At 30.4% G+C, this 22,787-nt stretch overlaps 1 protein-coding gene across 1 annotated transcript; it reads right to left on the bottom strand.

Annotated features, from left to right (window-relative positions):
* Positions 1-745: 745 nt before the first annotated feature.
* Positions 746-6,761, bottom strand: SYN3 (Rad21/Rec8-like family protein). The gene is made up of 14 exons (XM_079039130.1): positions 6,510-6,761; positions 5,808-6,066; positions 5,667-5,713; positions 5,524-5,573; positions 5,375-5,442; positions 4,866-5,248; positions 4,172-4,292; positions 3,940-4,076; positions 3,372-3,871; positions 2,993-3,032; positions 2,078-2,162; positions 1,855-1,996; positions 1,221-1,356; positions 746-1,045 (listed from the first exon to the last, which is right to left on the bottom strand). Exons 1-13 carry the CDS (start codon positions 6,631-6,633, stop codon positions 1,252-1,254), a joined length of 2,061 nt encoding a protein of 686 aa, XP_078895256.1. The 5' UTR covers positions 6,634-6,761; the 3' UTR covers positions 746-1,045; positions 1,221-1,251.
* Positions 6,762-22,787: the final 16,026 nt, after the last annotated feature.

Raw genomic sequence — 22,787 nt, 5'->3', positions numbered from 1 at the left:
AAAAAAAATAAAAAGGTTATGTTGGAGGCTTCTTTTTCGCTAGACGAAGTCAAGAATGCAGTTTGGAGTTGTGGCAATGATAAAGCACCGGGCCTAGATGGCCTTACTTTCAAGTTCTTGAAGGAGTTTTGGGATCTTTTAAAAGATGATATTTTAGATATTTGAAAGATTTCGAAGACACGGGATTGAAAAGTAATGGTTGTAATGCTTCTTTTATCTCTTTAATTCCGAAGAAGTCGGATCCTCTAGTTTTAAATAATTATAGACCAGTAAATCTTATTGGTTGCATGTATAAAATTCTTTCCAAACTTCTTGCCTTGAGACTTAGGAAGGTTTTGAGTAATGCCATTAGTTTAGAGCAATCGACTTACATGGAAGGTAGAAGCATACTCGATGGCCCCCTTGTTATAATGAACTTTACTCTTGGGCGAAGAAAGTTAAAAATCAAGTTCTTATTTTTAAAGTTGATTTTGAGAAAGCATTTGACGCTTTTAATTGGAGTTATTTAGATTCGATTCTTGATCAAATGATCTTTGGGGACAAATGGAGAAAATGGATGAAAGGATGTCTATCTTCCGGAAAAATTTCCATTTTGGTGTCATAATCTTAAGTTAGTATCATGCCATAAACCAATATCAATGTTAAATTTTAGTTTCATAATCTTAAGTTAGTATTTACTAAACAACGAAACAATCTCATCTAGGCATTATTCCAGTAACAGGGAAAGTATCCTATGAAACAAAGCTTCAAAATCCCACAAAACCTTGATAATTTATCATTCATAAAATTTACAAATAAAGTTAAACATTAGGTAGTTATCCGGCAACTTAAGTTCAGCTAAAAACCCAAATACCCTACACCAAAAAATAAATTAAATTGCTTCCAAAGACTTCAACAAAACGTAAAAACCAAAATGGAGGAAGAACAACAGAATTATTGAGCAAACTGTAGAAGACAATAACTTAACTTGATCATATCAGGCTTCCTCCAGTAATCATCCATCCAAACTTTACACAGATGTATGATCATGCAGCATTCAAATCAACTGCAATATCAAAACACAACAAGATGTTGGTTTTTGGAAAATTGTAAAAAATAAAAAGAAATCAAATTCATTAATATGGTTTTAATAAGAAATGATTAAAAAAAAAAATCAAAGTATATTGCTATTTGTTCCATTCAACAACTTTAAATTCAACTGTAGAATACAAATATCTTACCAATATATGCACCCATAGCCTTGGAGCTTATTTAGTTGGAGAACTGATGCTTTGCAAGCTTAGAGGTGACCTTCAGAATGATATCACCATATGGTTCATCTTGCTTTACTTCAACAAGATCACAGCTCTTCAAGACCTGAATCATTCATGGTTTAAAAATACCAAAACAATCAAACAAGAAAGTTTGAATTTTATCAAGCTTAGAGGTCACCTTCAGAATGATATCACCTACATCCTACTTTTATTTATTCTTATTACACTATTGTACTTTGAAAAACTATCATGATAACAGCAATGTGGTCCAACTACAAAGTAATTCTACTGCAACTATATGCTACATTTTCCAAAGTATGTCTTAATAAGGAAAAGAAAAATGTAAAAGTATAATGCTATATTTTTGTAGAATCTTCAAAGAGTGTCTTGTTGAAAAAGAATAAAAAGTAGATAAATGAAAGTAAAATGCGATAACACACAAACAAATGAAAGCACATGGCTATTTCTTGTGTTATTCCTTCCTTATAAAACGATTTAGTTTAGAATGAACTTATAAACACTAAACACAATGCTTCAAAAAGTCATCCGATTTTCAAAGTCAACAAATATATAATTTTAAAAAAAAAAAAAAGAAACTTACCAGTGTCTCATAAAACATTCGAGCACATACTTTTCTTCTTTTTCCTTCAAGAATGGTGTTCAAACTAACAGATCCTGCATTCTGTAGTGTAGAAGAAGAAGGGGTGGCTGATGACTTTTCCTTTATATATTGTGCCACAGCTCTGAACCACCATCACCAAATTAATTAAATAAATAAAAACTTAAACAGTATAAATTTATTTACGTTCAAGAACATTAATTACCTAGTTCTTGCTTGCAATGAACCAATTTCTGGTGGTGATCTTTGTCTAGCAGATGAATAATCTGATTGAGGGGTACCCCTTAAACCTGTAAATCATGGTGAGTGAGACATAATATATATATATATATATATATATATATATATATATATGTTATTACAATTCACAACCATCATAGAAACATGTGGTATGCTGAATTTCAAGTCAAACAAAGAAAATAGCAATGTACTTCCATTAATTGTACGTTATAGAATCTTTAATTTTTACTTTTTCTTCCTATTACACTAAAGCATTGTAATTTGAATAACCTACCCAATTATAGCAATGACATCCATATATAGATCAATTTTTACTGCTTTAACTCGAAAATAAAAAAATTCAAAGTATAATAGTATGAAAAAGAAAAAAGCTAAAATCACAATGCTATAATTTGTTGGATTTTTTTATGATAAGAAAAAAAAAATGAAAGTCTGTTGGGTGAAAGCACATTGCTATATCTTGAATTTAGCCTTCAAGAAAATACTAACAATGTATGTACAAATACAAGTGATGTTGGTTGCAAAGAAGCTGATCTTCAAACCACAAACAAAATCATGTCAATTTAGATAAAAAAAAATAACTCCTCTGATGACAAATGCCTATAGCATTTCATTAGTTTTTTTAATCACCTATTTTAGACTAAAGATTTTCTCACATAGTCCTTTCCATATGAAGGTAAATTTTCTGGTATATCGCACATATATTGGTGGTAAGCACACAGTTACAATTTCTCCTGAATAAAAGAAAACAATCTCTTCTCCTTTTTCATTTTAAAACAACTCAATTGATTCTCATAAGTCAAAAATGTACTCTTTTACCCTAAAGAAATTGCAGTTGAAAATAAAATATAAACAATGCAATGCTAAAAACTCCACTTACTCATTGGTGAACCACCATCCTCTTCAATAAAAGCCAGCTCCTGAAACAGAAATGCAGTAGTAGTGAGTTTCAAATACTCAACCAAGTAACCTTATTCAAGCATAGTACTTTAAAAGAAGTAGCCAAAAAAGCATTCTTTCACTTTTTTGTTATAAATTGAAAAATCAGTCCAGTTATAGCAGTGAAGTTTGCTTTGTATTGCGATGAGATTGGTATAATTACTCTGAATTTTTCTAGTACAATACTGTAATATGTAGAAATATAAGTAGAACACTGTTATAAAAACATCAAAGAAGATGCATTGCTATATTAACCCAAATTTTTTTTAAAAAAAAAAACAATTGAATTGATGGTATTTGAAAGATTAAATTTGACTTACTCCAGCATCAGCATCATCAAGCTCAGGAATATCAGATAGAGCTCCAGTGTTGTCAAAGCCATGATGATCTTGGAAGAATGTGGCAGGCGTTTCCACATCAGATAGAAAAGATCCAGTAGATGATGTGGGGTCTGGTGTGGACCCTATTGTTGTCTGAAAAGGATATGATCTGGACCCTCCTACATCAGTGGTATTGGTCATGGCAGGGGTATATTCGTCCATTGGAGGTGGAGAAGAGAATGATGTATTATTATTATGATCCGGAGAATATGTTGGTATCATATTGACATCATTGGGGCCAGGGCCCACATTCTCACGTTGATGTTCGATTTCCATCTCAGCTTCTTCTTCAATGTGAATCTGATGAGCTCTTGAGCCCACATTCTCAGGTTGATGTTCATGTTCGATTTCCATCTCAGCTTCTTCTTCGATGCGAATCTCATGAGCTCTTGATGACATGTAGCCACCATCAAAAAGTTTACAAAGATTATCAGACAGTCCTGCACCATGCATGCATGTTTTATTAAATAATATTTCTTTTAATTAAAATAAATAAATCACTACTAACCAGTAAATACAGGTTCAAACAAGACTTTTTCCTTTTTACGGATATTGTTTACCCTCCCAACATCCAAAGAAGAACAGGCGACTCCTTTTCTCTTCCGTAACAAGTTGCTGTGATCTTTTAAAGATTTTTCCATGAACCTAAATTAACCATAAAAACCATCTCATCAGTCCTCACAAACACCATAAATATATTAATGTTTTTACATGAAATGTAGATAGATAAGATTCCATACTCATTAGTTAAGACTATAGCTTCATCATATTTTATCTTTCTCCGTTTTGCTCTTGGCTGTTTGGCTACAAGAGCTAGCTCAGGCTCAGGCTCAGGCTCAACTGGTGGAGTTGGTGCTACCTCTGCACACACTTATAAGTCAGGTCTTGCATATTTATGTACAAAAAAAAAACAGAGAAACAATTGCACTTTCAAGTTTCATCATTTTATTCATTCAGCCACTTTTCCCAGGCTATTTAGAAAAACCATTTTAGGACAATGTACCAAAAGGAAGTTATTTGAGTTTAAGTTTATGTGTGGCTAAATACATGAGAAAAGCACAACACGCTTTCACTATTTTATAAATTTAGCTATTGAACTATTACTTTTATTGATTTAGCCACTTAACTATTATGATAATAAGTATAAGAACATTGAAGTAGCTAAATCAAAAAAAATGATGAATGTATGTTGTGTTTTTTGTATTCTAAGCAGGAAAAAGAGTTTTTTAAAAGCAAACTACAAACATTACCACTACACATTGGGCAACTTTGTGGTTTAACCACTAAGAATTTCAAAACATAAAAGTTTCAAACATTTTTCCAAACTAACCTTGTTACCTCTTATCTTAGGATTCATCTATAACTTTATTATATCAAATTTACCAGTAATATAAGCATTTTGACATAAAATAATTAATTAAAAAGGCTACTCACCATACAAGACAGGTGGGTCGGAGTTATGATTGACTGATTCTGAATGAGTTGAAGTTGAATGTAGCGGAGGAGTTTGGTGAGGTGGCACAAAGAGTCCATCAGCTTCATCCATTGTTGGTAGAGCGCTTTGATTTGATATCTCTATCTCATTCACCAACTCTGGGTCTGGTTCCACCCTGTCTGGAAGACTTAGATGACTTGGCGGACTCATATGAAAATAATCATTATTATGAATAGCATCAGCAGCAGCATCACGTATCACTTCAGGTGAAGCTGTATCATTCTCATTGCTGAACATGTCACTACTTTGCCCTTGATGACTAGGACCAGGATCTTGAAAACCAGTAGTAGTAATTCTTACAGGTGGAGTTTCAGGAATATCACTGCAAACATTAAATATGCAAAAACTATACTATGAAAAAAAATCATACCACATTGGCACTGAAAAGTAGTTTGATTAATCTAAATGATAGCTTTTTTATTGAAAGTAATTTATATCATAAGCATACCTTTCGACAACTGGCATCCCTCTTGACTGTGAATCATTCCCAGAGAGAGATGGATTGCTGGAGGCATCCTACAAAAGCATTAGTATCTGATGTTAGGCTTTCATGAAAAAGAAATAAATGTCACAATAAAATACAGCTATCACACTTACCTCGCCAAATGAAATCACAATATATCCTGAAGGAATTTGATCTCTATTTTCTGATATTGGTACAAGGAACATTTTGTGGGGATAAGCTAAACATTTTGACATAAACTTTCAGAAATTGTATGCAAGCTCACATAACATCTTACCTGAGAGTGTAATATCTTCATGGCGCCTTAAGTGGGTGTCGGGGGACCTATAAATTTATTTTTAAAAAAAAAGAGTCAAACTATGTCGTAAATCATCAAAATGACACTGATTTCATTCTAAAGAAAATATGCAGTTCATACCCAAATGGATCATAGTCATCAACATCCATTAAGTCGAGATCAAATCTATCAGGCAATGTGATGGAATCAAATTTTGCTTGATTGGCATCTTCTGGCAGATTAATGTCTGCATTTGCATAGACCTTGCTTATGTCTATACGTAGGACATTATAGTCATGCTGGAGATACTCGACTTTCTTTGAATATATCCGAACAACACCAAGCAGGAGATGACCAGACATTCTTAATGCAATTGGTACTTGTGGATTCATTATTTGCTCTACAAAAACATGTTAGATTGATACATCAGAAAGAAAAAGAAAAAAAAAAGTAGCCATAATATAATGATTCAACATCTGAGCATGGAAGTTCATGTGATCTTGACAGAAAGTTATTGTATTTACCTATGTACGTATATTTCAAAAGATAAATTTACAGGCAGAAAGCCCATAACCAGATAACAGCTGTGCGTCCTTGAGATTTTTCGTGCAAATAAAAAAAATGTTTCTAAAGATAACTGAAACACAAAATAGGCCATAGCTTAAGAGACCCTAAGTACAATGAGAACGATGTTACATCCAATTGAAATAAGAAAACAAAATGTTCAGCAACACTAACCGATAAAGAAACCCAAATAAAATACTAAAGTACGCAACTTTCAACCATAAAATATAACATAAGTTGCAGATTAAACAGAAAGAAAAGTTGAAATCAAGAACGAACCAACAGTAGAGGGGATATTGACGGTGATATAGTTGGATTTCTTGAGCTTGTTTTGGAGATGGGCGGCGCACCACACCGTGCCCAATGGACCTTTTCTTGCAAGTAGATTGTGCGAATAGAACATTTTCAAAGTTAGCTTTTTTTTGTACCTACTGTGAGATTTTAGAGAGACAACTGGGGGAGAAGAAGATTATCTGCTCGAGAAACGGAGTTAGGGTTAAAATTTAGGGGGAGGTTTTCGGGGAGCGGGAAAGAATTCGCGCCATTAAAGAGAAAATGTGACACGATTACGTTTTGAAATACGACATGGGCTGGACCGTTATTGGGCCAGAAAAGTAGAGTTTCCTTTTTATTATTGCTAAATGCGTAAATTATTATATAAAGCTAGATTTTTTTTAATCTCATTCATTTAAAATCTTTTTTTTTAACTTCTTTTCACCACATTCATTTGAAACTCATAATAATATTATAAATAAGTTAAATAATGTTCTATAAACAATAAAATTGTGTTTTATTACAATGTTTGCATCCTCCATCGATGGTGAGAGTAAACAAGATAATGTTTCATCTTCTATAATTAGGAAAGGTTGTGAAATGTTTCAAAGGGACCAAACCATAAGAACTTCTTCATGCCTACCTTTGTAGAATTTTGAATGTATTATTTGGTGAGATTGTTTATATTGCCAAGTGTACAATTAACTTTTAGAATTCCAAAATGGTTTTGAATTGAATTTTTTTAGGTTTAAACCGTGTTTCAGTTGGAAAAAAAAATTATGTAGTTGGGTATACTGAGTTGAACCGGAGCTGGATCAATTTGGACCGATAAATAAATCATTTTCTTTTCACAACAAACATTTGAAACTCCCATGATTTTCAAATTATTTTTAATAATATTATAAATAAGTTACATAATTTTATATAAATATAAAAAAGCATCTACCTAAACCTAAAATTATGACTGTTTGAAAAATCACTTTGATTCAAAAGCACGAAATATATACAAACCGGGTTTCACTAGAAAAAATATATATATGTAGTTTGATATATTAGTTGAATCGGTCCGAGTTTGATCTATTTGGACTATAAAAGAACCATTTTCCTTTCACTACATACATTTGAAGCTCCCATGATTTTTCAAATTGTTTCCAATGATATTTTAAAAAAGTTACATAATGTTATATAAATATAAAAAACATTTACCTAAACATAAAATTATAATTGTTTGAAAATTCTATTTGATCAAAAGCACGAAATATATATGCATATTATATTTTATAAATTAATCTTAAATATTACTAAAAGAGAAACCTTATTACATCATCTTAAATAATCTGGACCATTGATTGTATTTCAATCTTATTGTTTCACCCTTAGATCAAATTGCTGACATCATCTTCCCCATATGGAATGTATTTAATTCCAATAAATGTTTTTCAATCATCAATTAATAACTTACATTCATTGAAATGAAATATATTTAATTCCAATAAAAGTTTTCCATATTTTACATCTTGAATTTTTAGTTATGAAAATTTTAATATGGTCAATTTAAAAACATATTACTAACAAATCATTTCAATCAAGACCTTAATATCAACCATTAATATAAATCCATCTATATTAGTAAACCATTAATATAAAATCTTTTTTATTAGGAAATCATTAATACCTAAAAATCATATTCAAATTATCACATACATATACGATTCATCATTGAATCCGCGACTTACATTTATTTTCAATCGTTTCTTTTCATCAAATCTTCTCCTACAACATCGTTAATATTGCTTATAACTTTCATCATCATTCTCTACTATAAACATTCGCTATTGTGCGTTAGAAGGTCAGTACCTTCTTTCGCTTTTATATTTTTTTCGATTATTTTTTGTTCCCATATCAAATGTATGTATTCATATATTTCGATTTTCTTTGTCACAAATTACATGAAATTAGTTAACTACTTTTTTTGAAACTTTTCAAATAAACATGAAAAGATATTAGGTACCTTTAACAAAACAAAAATTAACTATATTGAGAACTGACATTAATTACGAAAATGTTACTTTTATATATTAGAGATAATTATGATTTTTTTTTAAATTTTTATGTCATAAGAATCCGGTTAATTTTGGCATGATTATAAAATATCATTGAAATTATTATGTTTTTGTATATCATATCAACCTACTTTTTTTTATCTTTATATAATAACAATAAAATTTATTAATTTACACAACAAATATAGATATTTCAAATTTTGTAATATTATTATACCTTACAAAATACAACTCCCTCCAAAATAAATTTTCGCCAGTAATTTCATCCATAATTTCAACAAATTTAAATTTGTATTTTCTATATATAAATTTTTTTAATAATCCTGATTTTTTTTCTCCAAAAGTATATCAAACATTTACGTCTTAGATAATGTTGCCCTATTATAATTATTATTTTCCAAAAATATATCCGTTTAATGAGGAATTTGATATAATAAAGGAAGTGAATGTTAATTAAAATGAGATATATATTCCATAATTATTACATGAGTTTATTAAAAAAAATTAATATCAATGTGTAAACATTAAGCATTTTTAAAGTGAAATTTTAGAATACATACAAACGATGATGTTGTACAATGAAATATAAATTTGAATAAACTGAAAAAAAAACATTATTAAAGCAGTCAATCTTGAAAATAACATAGTTATGAAAAATTATAAAGTAAGATAAAAATTATAAGATATTAGGAGATTTGTTAAAAGTACATTTAGTAAAAGCGTTACGGTTATTAAAAAAATAAGACCGTTAAGATTAGTGAAAATACAATATATAAACTAAATTATCACAATAGTAATGAAATGTCATTATTTGATATTTCATATAATTGAAAGATATATCAAATTACATTGATGATATACTAAAATTATTCAAAATGCTTATAAATATATAAATATAATAACTATATAAGATGAGGAAAGTCGTTCAACTAATAAAACAAAAAATGATGTCTACAAAGAGATCTTTCAATGATTATATATATATATATATATATATATATATATTTATCGTTTTCAATGTATTTTCTACACATTTCAATAATACCAATAACCATATATTTTTTTATAATCATTATACAATATCTATAAACGATTATATGTTTTTTTATGCGTTTCCCGCGTTTAACGCGGGCTATAATCTAGTTCTTTTTATAATGAACTTTTGAATCTTGAAAATACATATAATCAAACTTTTTATATTAAGTACCTAACTAAATTTATGATTTTATAATTGAACAAAAAGTTATTCAATAAAAACTTACTTTTTTGGATAGTAACTTACGAGATTATAGAAAATAAAATCATTGAACAATAAAGAAAGGGTAAACAAAAGAAAGAGTGTTTTACTAAATAAGTTGAATAATGTTTTATTAACAAGAAAGCGTGTTTTATTACAATGTTTTCATCCCACATCGATGGTGAGAGTAAACAAGAGAACGTTCCTTCTTTTATAAATAGGAAAGATTGTGAAATATTTCAAAGGGACCAAACCATGAGAACTTCCTTATGCCTACCTTTTTAGGATGTTGAGGGTATTCTTTGGTGAGATTATCTTTATTGGCAACTGTCCATTTAAGTTTTAGAGTCCCAAAAATGGTTTTGAACAAGATTTTTTTAGGTTCAAACAGAGTTTCAATTGAAAACCGTTATGTAGTTTGGTATATTGAGTTGAATCGGTCTAAGTTTGGTCAATTTGGACCGATAAAGGAAGCATTTTCCTTTCAGCACATACATTTGAAACTCCCATGATTTTTCAAATTATTTCTAATAATATTATAAATAAGTTACATAAACATAAAATTATAATTGTTTGAAAAATAAATTTGATTCAAAAACACAAAATATATACAAACCGGGTTTCAGTAGAAAAAATGTTATTTAGTTTGGTATATTAAGTTGAATCGGTCCGAGTTTGATCAATTTGGACCAATAAATGAAGCATTTTCCTTTCACCACATACATTTTAAACTCTCATGATTATTCAAATTGTTTATAATAATATTATAAGTTACATAATGTTATATAAATATAAAAAAAATCTACCTAAACATAAAATTATAATTGTTTGAAAATCACTTTGATTCAAAAAACACGAATTATATACTCGATTATATTTTATAAATGAATTCATTTTATAATGACATTTTGAATCATGAAAATACATATAAACAAACTTTCTATATTAAGTACCTAACTTAATTTATGATTTTAGAATTTAACAAAAAGTTATTTAATAAAAACTTATTTTTTTTATAGCAACTTACGAGATTACTGAAAATGGAACTATTGAACAATAAATTTTTTGGATAACGTTTTATTTTTATTATTTAATATTTTATTTAACAAAATGAAATTATTGGCAAATAAAGAAATGAGTTTAATTAAAATGTCTTCATCCCACATTGATCGTGAGAGTAAACAAGAGAATGTATTTTCCTCTATAAATAGGAAAGGCCGTGAAATATTTTAAAGGGACTAAACCAAGAGATCTTCCTTGCATCTAACTTTGTAGGACGTTGAGTGTATTATTTGATGAGATTGTCTTTGTCGACAAGTGACCAATTAAATTTCAGAATTTCGAAAATGATTTTGGATCGTATCTTTTAGATTTGGATCGAGTTTAATAAGGATTTGAGTGTCTTCTCGCTGAGTTAGGCAAACACGTTTCCATTGGAGGCCGAGTTTAAGTAACATGTCGAGTATTTGGTTTGTGTTAACCAAGTTTTACAGCCCTGTAGTACAATTTAAAGTTGTAACCTTATAAAATACGTCACTATTATCATATGTTCTACATAATTATTGTAATATTTATGATACAAAACATTTTTTTATCTATTTAAGATAAAAAGTTGTCTTTATTATCATATGTTATACAGAATGATAAAATTTAAGATATATAAAAGATTTATCTATTATTGTATTTTCTACATAATGATAATATTTAATATAAACGTTTTAATTTAATATAAAATTATTATTTAATAGATAACAATAACGATTTATTTATTTTTATTTTTTTTCTATTTTAATCATATAACTTTGTATATGCAAAACAACTTCAAGTTTCAACTTTATCTCTTATAATATAGTTCAACATAATATCAATAGTAAAAATCATTTTTTATATTTTTTATGAAATTATTATTTAATTGTTAATAACAATGATTTAGTTATTTTTAATATAAAATATTTTTTTATATCCCAAGCAACGCACGGGCATTCGCCTAATATATATATATATATATATATATATATATATATATATATATATATATATATATATATATATATATATATATTAAAGCGAATGGAAGGTTTCAATAGGAAACTTTCCATGTTTATGATTTTAATACTATATTTTTACTTTTTCTTAATTTTGTCACTAAAGTTTCAACAAACTTTTTATTTTATAATTTTACCACTTTATTTTTACTTCTTCATATTTTTGCCACTAAGCTTTCACTTTTACTTCTTTAAAACCCTTTTTTTTTATTCTTTTATAATTTTACCAATTTATTTTTATTTTTTTATAGTTTTGCCACTAAAGTTTCAACAAACCTCTTCTCTTTATAGTTTTTGTACTTTATTTTTACTAATTTTGCCACTAAAGTTTCAACAAATTTTTCCTATTTATAATTTTGACACTTTATTTTTATTTCTTTATATTTTGTCACTAAACTTTCACCCGTGTAACGCACGGACATTTTCCTAGTTAAAATCATGTATCGTATGGCAAAAGACATATATGACATAAATACATTAAAGCCTTTATTTATTTTTCTAGAAGTATACGATTTTTTTTTGTGTTTATTTAGGTTCACTAACATTGGAAGTTTGTAACTTTTTTGTTTAATTTTACCTTTTTGTATTTTTGATTCGTTAAAACTTTTATGTTTGGTAAAAGAGAAATTAAATATCCGCCTACTTTTTGTTCCTACATATCTTCCTACCCAATGAAATGGTGACATGTATAACATTTAATGTTCATTTAATGAGATTTAATGATGTTTTAGGATACTAATATGACATATGTAATCATTTAAATGGGTAGGAGGATATGTAGGATAAAAGGTAGAAGGATATTTAATTTCTCTTGGTAAAAATATTTGATTTTATCTCTTTCCAGTTCATTAAAAAGCTTTTAATTTTTAGCAAAAATGTTTGGTTAGATCGGGTAAACCTACAAAAACGTAAATTGAGAAAAAAAAATTGCAAATTTCTGACTTCAATGAACCTATAATACGCAAAAGGAAAATTTGTATATTTCTATCAGGTTTAAAGACTTTTATATCATTTGCATATATCATTAATTCGTAATTCCTAAAAATAAAATATGAATTACTTTTTAGTTGTGGAAGATTTATTGTTAAATTAAAATCATATATCATATATTTATAATCTCTATAAATAAAATACGAATTAATTGTTAGTTGTGGAAGATTAATTGTTAAATTAAAGTCATATATCATAAATTCATAATTCCCATAAATAAAATATGAATTACTTTTTAGTTTATAGTTGGAGAAGATTTATTGCTAAATTAAAATAATATAATAATTCCTAAAATGATGTGTGATTTGGTCTGGTTGTGTGGTAGAATTATTGCTTTAACCATATATCGTAATTTTCATATATTACCAACGTGTTTGGTATGGAGTTTTTTAAAGCGTTTGGAAGCTTATAGCTTTTAGCTTTTGACAAAACGTTTTAGTTTAAACAAAAAGTTTTGTTTGGCATTACGAGCTTTTAGCTTTTAGTTTAAACAAAACGCTTCAATTCAAAAAGCTACTCCGTGTATCGTTTAACAAAACGCTACTGGGTTTTTGAAATTAATTTACATATTACCCTTAAAAATATACTTATATATTTATTTATTTTTAATCAATTGTCCTTTTATGTAATTTTATATATTCCAAAAGCTCCAGTTACTTTTGTCAAATATTCATATAACAAATAAAAGTTACAGTTTCCCACTCTCAGCTACCCGCTACACGCTACCAGCTACCCGTTATCAGCTAACCGCTACCTGCTTCCAGTTAACAATTACTTTTGCCAAACACGCGCTACATCCCTATTATAATAAAAGACTCATTGTCCACGTGTCATTCATCTCCTTCTAGATTTCGTCCAATGTTAATTTGTTATGATGCCCTTCCTCTACACGTTTAATTTCCCGTGCTTTTAAATAAATGCACATACTTAATTTTGGATTTTGGTATAATAAATATATCCCTCTGTATACATGGAGGTTTATTTGAATCATTATGGCAATCCAACATTTAAGGAATTAATTGTAAACTAGGGAAGAACTCGACTTTCCGGAGTTGGACACACCAAAAAAATCGAAAAAAACATGAATATTACAAAATTACTCTCTCAGCAACGGATGCATTATGACATTATGACTTAAGAAAAAATAGTAATGATTTGTATTTCACCAAAATAATAAACAGATTTTATGATAAACAATACATTATGTAAAAATGAATACAAAACATTTTTTTGGATTAAGCTGAAAAATAAACTCATATATAGAAAATTGATCACGCCCACAACCCATAATTATCAACTCATTTCGATATGTAATCAACACTCTATAGATTAAAAGATGAATTAATTACATGAATTATATAAAAAAATGTGCCAACTATGATAACCATCCGGTTCCTGGTACATAATTAATTTCAAGTGTTTTGGTGTTCTACTCTAGGACTCGGGGAGTAGACTCGTCTTTATGCGGGGGTTTTAGTGATCTACTCGACGAGTCAGGGGACCAACTCGACGAGTAGAAGCTTGTTGGGGTTGCAAAGTTATTCATTCATGACTTTGTAAATGTTTGACTTTTGTAAAACCCACTTGCATGTGGTGCTTTAGCCTTTAGACCCATTTACATGTTAGAGTGAGAGAGAGACATGTAAACACCTCTATAAATAGTGGGTTCATACCACTTGTAGAGGTGTGCTTGAGAGATGTAAAAGTGAGTGTGTAAGTGTGTGTTAATTATGTAGTCTAGATCTAGATCCTTTTTTGTAACACCATATACATTCAATATATCTCTTAAACACCCAAATCACCATGTTCAATTGTGCAAACTTTAATTCTGCATGTCAAACCATGTTCTTTGTCACTACAATTGGTATCAGAGCTTGGTTTTCACGATCAACGTGACTTTTGAAGAACGATTCTCGGTTTGGCAATTTTTGTCGCAATTTGATCAATTTTGGTGAGTCTCTCTCTATGATCTCTCTTAATTTCGTTGAAATTGTGCGTAACGTTTTTGATTTTTGATCGTTTTGATTCATTGGATCTAATTCGTTTCAAACCTCATTGTTGATCCAATCAATTTTTGTTTAGATCAAGTCCAAACCAAAAATAAAATCAAAATTTGTTTACTATTCATTGTTCAAATGTCCAAGCCCAATCAAAATTGTCGAATACTGTTCATCAATGCAATATCTTGATTGGATACCGATTCATTTCGTTATTTAGCCCAAAAAGTGAATCATATACTGTTCATTCAAACATATTGAGCCCAATCTTATAATCCAATTGATATATTCGTGGTATCTGATTCTTTTCAAATGACCGACATCTATCTTCTTGTTCTAAGCAAATCAATAACCAAGATCTTGTATGATTGAATCGAACGTCGGTAGCATCAAATCAGTTTCTTTGATGAATATTATTCATTGTTCTTCTATCGATTCATCTAGTATTGAATCGGTCAGCTTGCAATTGCGTTTTATCGATTATTCAAAATCAATTGTTCTTCAGTTCTTAATCTCGACTTCTCATTATTTTTTTCTTTTCTCGATCGATGTTGAATGAATATCTGAAAATGATTGTCGATTGCTTCTGATTTGGAAGATGATGAACTCGATCTTAAACAAGTTCTAGTGAAGAAGTCGGAGATTATTTTTTTTGATTTTGATGAAATTGATCAAGAACTTTCAAATTTTTGTGAAGAATATTTGAAGAACAATTGGTTGAATAAGTTTTGATCTGAAATTTGTGATTATACTCGTCAATTTCGCGTTTCTTGATCTTTGACTTTGAAAAGTCAATCACAGAAAAAGTCAACCATGTTTTCTATGGGTTAATTCATGGAATTGAAAGGAGAAATAGATGGATTTGAGTTCAATATGTGATTTGAAAGAAGAAATCGAGTTTAATTTGGAGATTAATTGGTTGGATTTGTGATTATGTTGATGAATGATGGAAGGAAATGCACCGAGAACGAACAGATGATATGAACAGATGATATCGTTTGGAATTTAGATTTTGAATGGATTCGCATTTGGTGAAACTTGCGAATTCGTTTTTGATTTTGAGTGTGTTTACTGGAAACTGGAATTGAGAGTCGATTGTTTTGAGGTCATTGTTTGGGTTTGTGTTTGAAAAGCTAAGTAACTGGAATCGATTATTTTGAGTTCGTTGATCGATGGTTTTGATTATTTGGAATGGTTGTTGATTTTGGGGTTTCTGTAATGAAAAGAATGAAGAACGATTGCTGTGATTGGAGTCGGATTTTGGAATTGACTATTGTTCGCATTTGAATGATTGTAGTCGATTGTGAACGATAGATGATTACCAGTTGAAGCAAAACGCGAAGGATCGATTGTCAATAGTCGATTTTTTTTGAGAAATCGATCGATTGATCTTTTGATTTGCGAATGGTTCCATTGTGAAGTTTGGGATGAATTGGAAAAAGGGTTGATTAAAATCGAGTTCGCATATTGAATTGAGTTCACACGTTTGATTAAATGCGAATAATAAAGTTTTTTTGATCAAGACGAGTTCGCATATTTTAATCAAAGACAATTCGCATTTGGTTACAGAGAACAAAATTTTGATTCGCATTTTGCTGTCAAATTCGCATTTGTGTAACTGCATATGCAAGGATGGTTTAATTCGCATTTGGAGCAGTTCACTTGTAAAAGAAAAGGTATTCGCATTTTGGTGATTGAAACATGCGAAGGGATGCGAAGTGTATAAGAATGAAAATGCGAAGTTAAAGAATGCGAAGTCTGTGATTTGGGAAAGCTCTTACAATAAAATGCAAATTGGGGAAGAAACACACTTATTTCGCATTTTGGTCCCTGCTCTTTTCAAGAAATAACAAAAGCTGACCAACTTCGCAAATTTGAAGCACATGCAGAAATTATCAAAACGAATACCTGTAGTTTCGCATTTTTGACAGTTTGTACCCAACTTCGCAAATGGGGTCATAAAATGCTGAAATTGCAGAATTTTCAAATCTGGTCCCTGCAGTTTGTGCAAATTGACGCTTTCTACCCAGCTTTGGAAAAGGGGGAGAGTTTTGCATATTTTGCTGTTTTTGGCGCAACGGGTCACTGCAGAATTTTGAAATTGACGATTTCTACCCATTTTTGAGAAATTTTGTCAAAGGCAATCCGTGAACGAAGCTAAAAATTTAATATTTTTTTGGATTTTCGGATTGAAGCACATTGTTTATGCCACATGTTAAGGGGGAGTTTTGACATGAAAAATTCCGAATAGAGCACGTTCTTTTTCCATGGAGTTTTATAATCAAATTTCGATTATAAAAAGGGGGAGAAGTTTTATATGGAAATTCGAACTTGAATTTTTCATATTACGCGGATTTGAAGACCGAAGTGATCTTGGAGTTTTGAAGCTACGAGATGATGCAATTGGAAGTTCGGAAGTGATGTATTCGAAATGGGTTTGGTATTATTGAAGATTTTTGGGGTGTGTTTTTATGCGCAACTTTAGGGTGATTATTTGGAATTAATCATTCGTTGTTGCTTGGTTTGTATGGTCTCACATCCTAGAGCCCAAATTGAAGAGTCATGGAAGAATTGAAGATTGAAGATCATTTCGACATGTGTCACCTTTGAGGCTCGAACCACGTAGTGCTTGATTTTGGAAGATTTGAAGTGGGTCATTCATTCCTAACTTTGAGGGGGAGAATGTTGGGGTTGCAAAGTTATTCATTCATGACTTTGTAAATGTTTGACTTTTGTAAAACCCACTTGCATGTGGTGCTTTAGCCTTTAGACCCATTTACATGTTAGAGTGAGAGAGAGACATGTAAACACCTCTATAAATAGTGGGTTCATACCACTCGTAGAGGTGTGCTTGAGAGATGTAAAAGTGAGTGTGTAAGTGTGTGTTAATTATGTAGTCTAGATCTAGATCCTTTTTTGTAACACCATATACATTCAATATATCTCCTAAACTGCTCCATCTTCTGAATTCCCAGAGCGAGTACCTGTCTACTAGTTTCTTGAGAATACAAGTTATTTGAAAGAGTTTATCAGTAATTAAGCTGGTGAGTTCATAAGATTTTAGTGATGTAAGTAAGTTGTAGAAAGTTGTTGAAAAATGTAGTTGAAATGTAGTAAGTTATACGTTTTGTTTTTAGAAAAGTTCGCCTGTTCCTCTAGAAAATCATATATTTCCTAATTTGATGAAAGATACATAAAAATGATTCTACATTCCTTTCTATGAGTACTAAATGGATACAAGTATATAAAACTCAGAGTAAACATACAATTGATTATGCGCATCTGCCCTAAGTCCACAACCAAACAAGGAGCAGGAGGTATGGCGGATAGCCCACTCCCATTGTTTGTTAGGTCCTCGTTGTATATAACCCTGGTGTATTCACTTGTTACTCATGGAGTTAAGTGTAATAGTTCATTTATATTTAATGAAAATATCCTTTAAGAAAACCCTTATTTCTTATAATAAAATCGTGACCACAGTGACTACTTCTATAATCACTTAGTTTATACTCGCTATATATAATCTAATATCGAATAGATAACTAATTGGGTGAATCTGCCATAAGCCCACAACCAAACAAGGAACAAGAAATAAGGCGGAAAGCACACATCAAACTACCTGTTGGGGATTAGTGATATATAACCATGGTGTATAAACTAAGGTATTATAGAGTCAATCACCCAAAGTCCTTTAAGTTTCCACTGGTTTAATAAAATGGATTAAACCCTCTACTGGTAAGTTTCTAGTTTTGTATACCAAAAGTTCTGTTTGAAAAGTATGTTTTGTACTAGAAAACTATGCATTGAATTAGTTTCCTATGACTTGACCCATACCTGGTACCCTTTATGATGACTTAATGTATACGAAACATATATATAACTAAGATCGAATAGATAATAGGCTGGGTGAATATGCTCTAAGCCCACAACCAAACAAGGAACGGGAAATAAAGCGGAGAGCACACATCCTATTACCTGTCGGATCATATTTATATATATATATATATATATATATATATATATATATATATCCCTTGATGTATACATTAAGGAATCATAAAGTTACCATTATGGTCCCTTTCTACTGAGTGTACTAGACCCGACTGCTTTGTTTGTCGTTTGTAGAATGTAAGTACTGTAATATTGTATATAGTAACTGTGACAACCCGAAATTTCTATTCTTTACAACCCTTTGATTCAATATAAGTCAGAACAGTTGCTGTTAAGTTTCAAACTTTTTGGAACAAGTTTGAGTATTGTAGGATTTACACTTCGGGTGATATCAGGAAAGAGGATGCCCTAATATTTATTGTGCAACACTGTTATTCCAAAACTCCAAGAAATTTGAGTTTATAGCCAGAATAATATTTTCAGCCAAAAACCCTGAATTTGGGGGTATATATATGAGAATTGGTCATTATTTACACTTTTTCCAAATCTCAAGATCCAAGTCCTATTTCTCTCTCAAGTATCATCCAAAATTTTTTCGAGATCTTCGATCTAGTAAGTGTTTCTAGCTTTCTTAAGTTGTTATATGGCTTAATCTAGTGTTTTAACACACTTCTAACCGTGAAATCATTCCAAAAGGGTCAATCTTCAATTTACACCAAGAACACACACTAGTGTTCTTGGACTTTTGGCTCATTTCAAGCTTCTATATCGTAAGTGTTTCTATCCTAGAGTATCATACTGCTTAGTATACGTCCTTACATCAAGAAAATCACAAGGAAACACCAAGATTAAAGGTGTTTACGGTCCAAGAACACCTTGGGCCGTAAACCCTTCTTAAGGGGTAAAAAATGGCCCTAGTCCCTTCACAAGCTTAGGAAACTAGTCTAGATTTATTCATTGATATGTATGGAACTTGAAAACATCAAAAGAACATGAATGATATGTGTTTACGGCCGCAAACACATAGAGAAGTGGTCCATGGGCCGTAAACTACATATATGGGTGTTTTGATGCCACAAATACTTCCATAGGCTTATATGTAGAAATGCTTATAAGGCTTTAAAACTCAAAGTGGTCAAAGAAGTGTGAGTTTACGGCCGTAAAATCATGAGTTTAGACTGTAAACTCAATGGGTTATGGTCTTTAGGGAGTAAACTCATATTAGAGGGTTCCCTTGAGCCCTAAGCTCAATAACTTGGTCCTACAACACTTAGATGCACTCATTAGCACTAATAACACTTGTATAAGGTGTTTAGCATGTCTTAGGTTGTCTTAACTTTTTTTTATTAGTTGTTTAAATACTAATTGGATACATATATGTGATATTATATGTTAACTAGGATCATAGAGTGTGTTCAAGTCTTCACTTGACACCTAGCAATCCTACATTTTCAGTTCATCCAAACCACCAACTACATGTGAGTTCATTCCCCTTGAATTAACCTTTTAAATGTTTTTAAATGTTTATAAGTGCTTTATGGGGGGGGGGGGGTACAAGTTGAATCATGTTTAGTTATTATATCAATCACATGTGATTAATAATTAACATGCAAATGGCTTTACTATACGTTAACTGTTTTATCAATCAGATTTCTTCAAATGTTTATCTTAAATGTTTTTAGGTGTTTAAAACACTTTATTAAACTATTTATTAAACACTATATGTTCATTTCAAACCCTGTTACATTTGTGTTTCAAACAAAGGTTCCTTTATACTTAAACTGTTTTTGTCAAACAAATACTTTCAAAACCATTTTTTATAAACTGACATCAAGTCGATCTTTTCTTAGGTATTAATCTTTTTCAAAGGTTTTATAAAACTCCTTATATGCTTTTATATTGTCAATTGCATGCCTGTACATGTATAGTTATATAAATAATGTTTAAAGGACTTAGGAAGGCTAACCTGCTTTATTTCCTTTTCCCTGTTGGGATGTGGTCTGGTAGGGTATCGGGTATCCGACCGAAGGTCGTTTAAATATCAGTTATATATCATGTATACATATAGAGACATAAAAGTTTTCCTCGGTCAGTTCAGTACCTTTGGGTAACAAAGGCATACTTCAGGTTATACACGTACATGGTTAATAACTATTATAGGTATAGTTAGGAGATACCACTTACCATTCCAAGTACAGGGAATCACACAAGAGTCAGTTCATTCATGATTCTATACTAGTACATTACATGTTACATGAGTACGTTTACATAGATACGCTTACATGAGTACGTTTACATAGATACGCTTACATGAGTACGTTCACATAGATACACATACATGAGTACTTTTACATAGATAATATATGATGAGTTACTATTACATATTATATGTATAGATATTGTTATATAATTCTCCTTCTTATCTTTATTTTGTGATTCAATCACATAATCGACGAGATAGATTGGACTTAATATCCTAGTACCAAAGGATACTTTGTGGGACTAACCATTCCTATCACCATTGTTAGCTACAAAGGTAAATGCACATCTATGAATGTCTACGGTTGATACCATTATAGGCATACATTAAGGGACTAACTATTCCTACACCTAGCTGTTAGCTACATAGGTAAATGTGCATCCACGGATGTCTTCAGTTAACACTGTTAGTTATCCTAGTATAAAAGGATAATACTTAAGTTAGTTATATTATTACCTTTATCTTGTGACTCATTCACATAACCGATGAGGTGAATTATATTTGAGTATCCTAGTACCAAAGGATACAATTTCTTATAATAATAATAAGAAATAATAATAATAATAATAATAATAATAATAATAATAATAGTCAAACAGTCGGGTCTTGGTAGAAGACTACTTTCAAAACAGTCCGGTCTTGGTAGAAGCCTACTTTCAAAACAGTTAGGTCTTGGTAGAAGATTTCATCTATACTAATAGGAATCATAGGGATTTCTAGGGTTTATTAAACGCTTTCAATTACTTACAAGCATTTCCACACTTATACTAACTTTCTTTCAGAACAATGTCAAGTCTTTCATTACAAGTTTTACAAATCAAAGACACATTAATACTTATGAATTCACCATCTTTTTGGCTGATACTCGCTTTCAAAATAACTTGTATTCTCAGGTCACAAATAGACAGGTACGACGACCAGGTTTTGTGAAGACGGAGCAGTCCAGACTCGTCTTATTTTCTGATTATTCATGTTATTGTTGTATATTATGAAAGAACACACTTGTAATTAAAATTATACTATTAATGCAATGGATGATGTTGTTGCTTGTTTACTGCTTTACATTGTTGTGGTACATTACATGACGTCCTTCGCCCCAGAATGTTTCCGTCGTTCTTGGTTTTGTGGTGTGATAGTAACTACTATTGTACTAATTGCCTTAAATTGATTATTAAGGTATAATGTGATGGCTAGATCCCATACTAAACGCTCTCCCTGTCAAAAGATTATGGGAACCAAACGCGACCTCTTCAATAAATTGCAAGCCGTGAACATCCACATTAAAATTATACGATCATGTATACCCAATATAACTATCACCTTTTTGTTTAAAACAATGCGTTAGTGATTCATTGGTATAGTTAGATCCTATAAGTATTCCATGCTATAGCAAGTTAGTGTGTTCGTTTTGTTTTAGTATCTTAGTATCTTCTCTATGTTATCGTGTATTGTATCTAGTATGAACTGAACCCCTAAACTATACCCATTATAGTTTACTAGTACCTGAACTGTTATTGAAAAGACTCATTTTACTACCAAGTTATGCTTGTACTTTAAAAACGGAGTTTTGTTAAACTATAAAGCAACATAACCGTAAAACAATTTTTGAAATGTTTTGACCACTTATAGAAGACATAAGCAACATTTTGAAAGATGTTTATAACAAATAATTACACAATTGTCATTGTGTTCAATTTGTATCCCCCATCCCCTTAAAAGCATTTAAAACAGTTAAAAGATTCATTACGGGGTATGAACTCACCTGATGTGGTTAATTCAAACGGGTATGCGTGTAAGGATG

Source organism: Lactuca serriola, chromosome 1, assembly GCF_051521515.1.
Source record: "Lactuca serriola cultivar US96UC23 chromosome 1, Lser_US96UC23_V15, whole genome shotgun sequence".
In the NCBI taxonomy this organism is placed as follows: Eukaryota; Viridiplantae; Streptophyta; class Magnoliopsida; order Asterales; family Asteraceae; genus Lactuca; species Lactuca serriola.
The sequence above is the reverse complement of the archived record's forward strand: the minus strand, read 5'-3'. Positions and strand labels throughout refer to the sequence as shown.

Coding starts and splice junctions, on each gene's coding strand:
- SYN3 (XM_079039130.1), bottom strand. CDS start 6,633: ATGTTCTATTCGCACAATCTACTTGCAAGAAAAGGTCCATTGGGCACG. Junction 3,872..3,939: donor GTTTGAACCTGTATTTACTG/GTTAGTAGTGAT, acceptor TGCATGGTGCAG/GACTGTCTGATAATCTTTGT. Junction 1,997..2,077: donor TCATTGCAAGCAAGAACTAG/GTAATTAATGTT, acceptor ATGGTGGTTCAG/AGCTGTGGCACAATATATAA.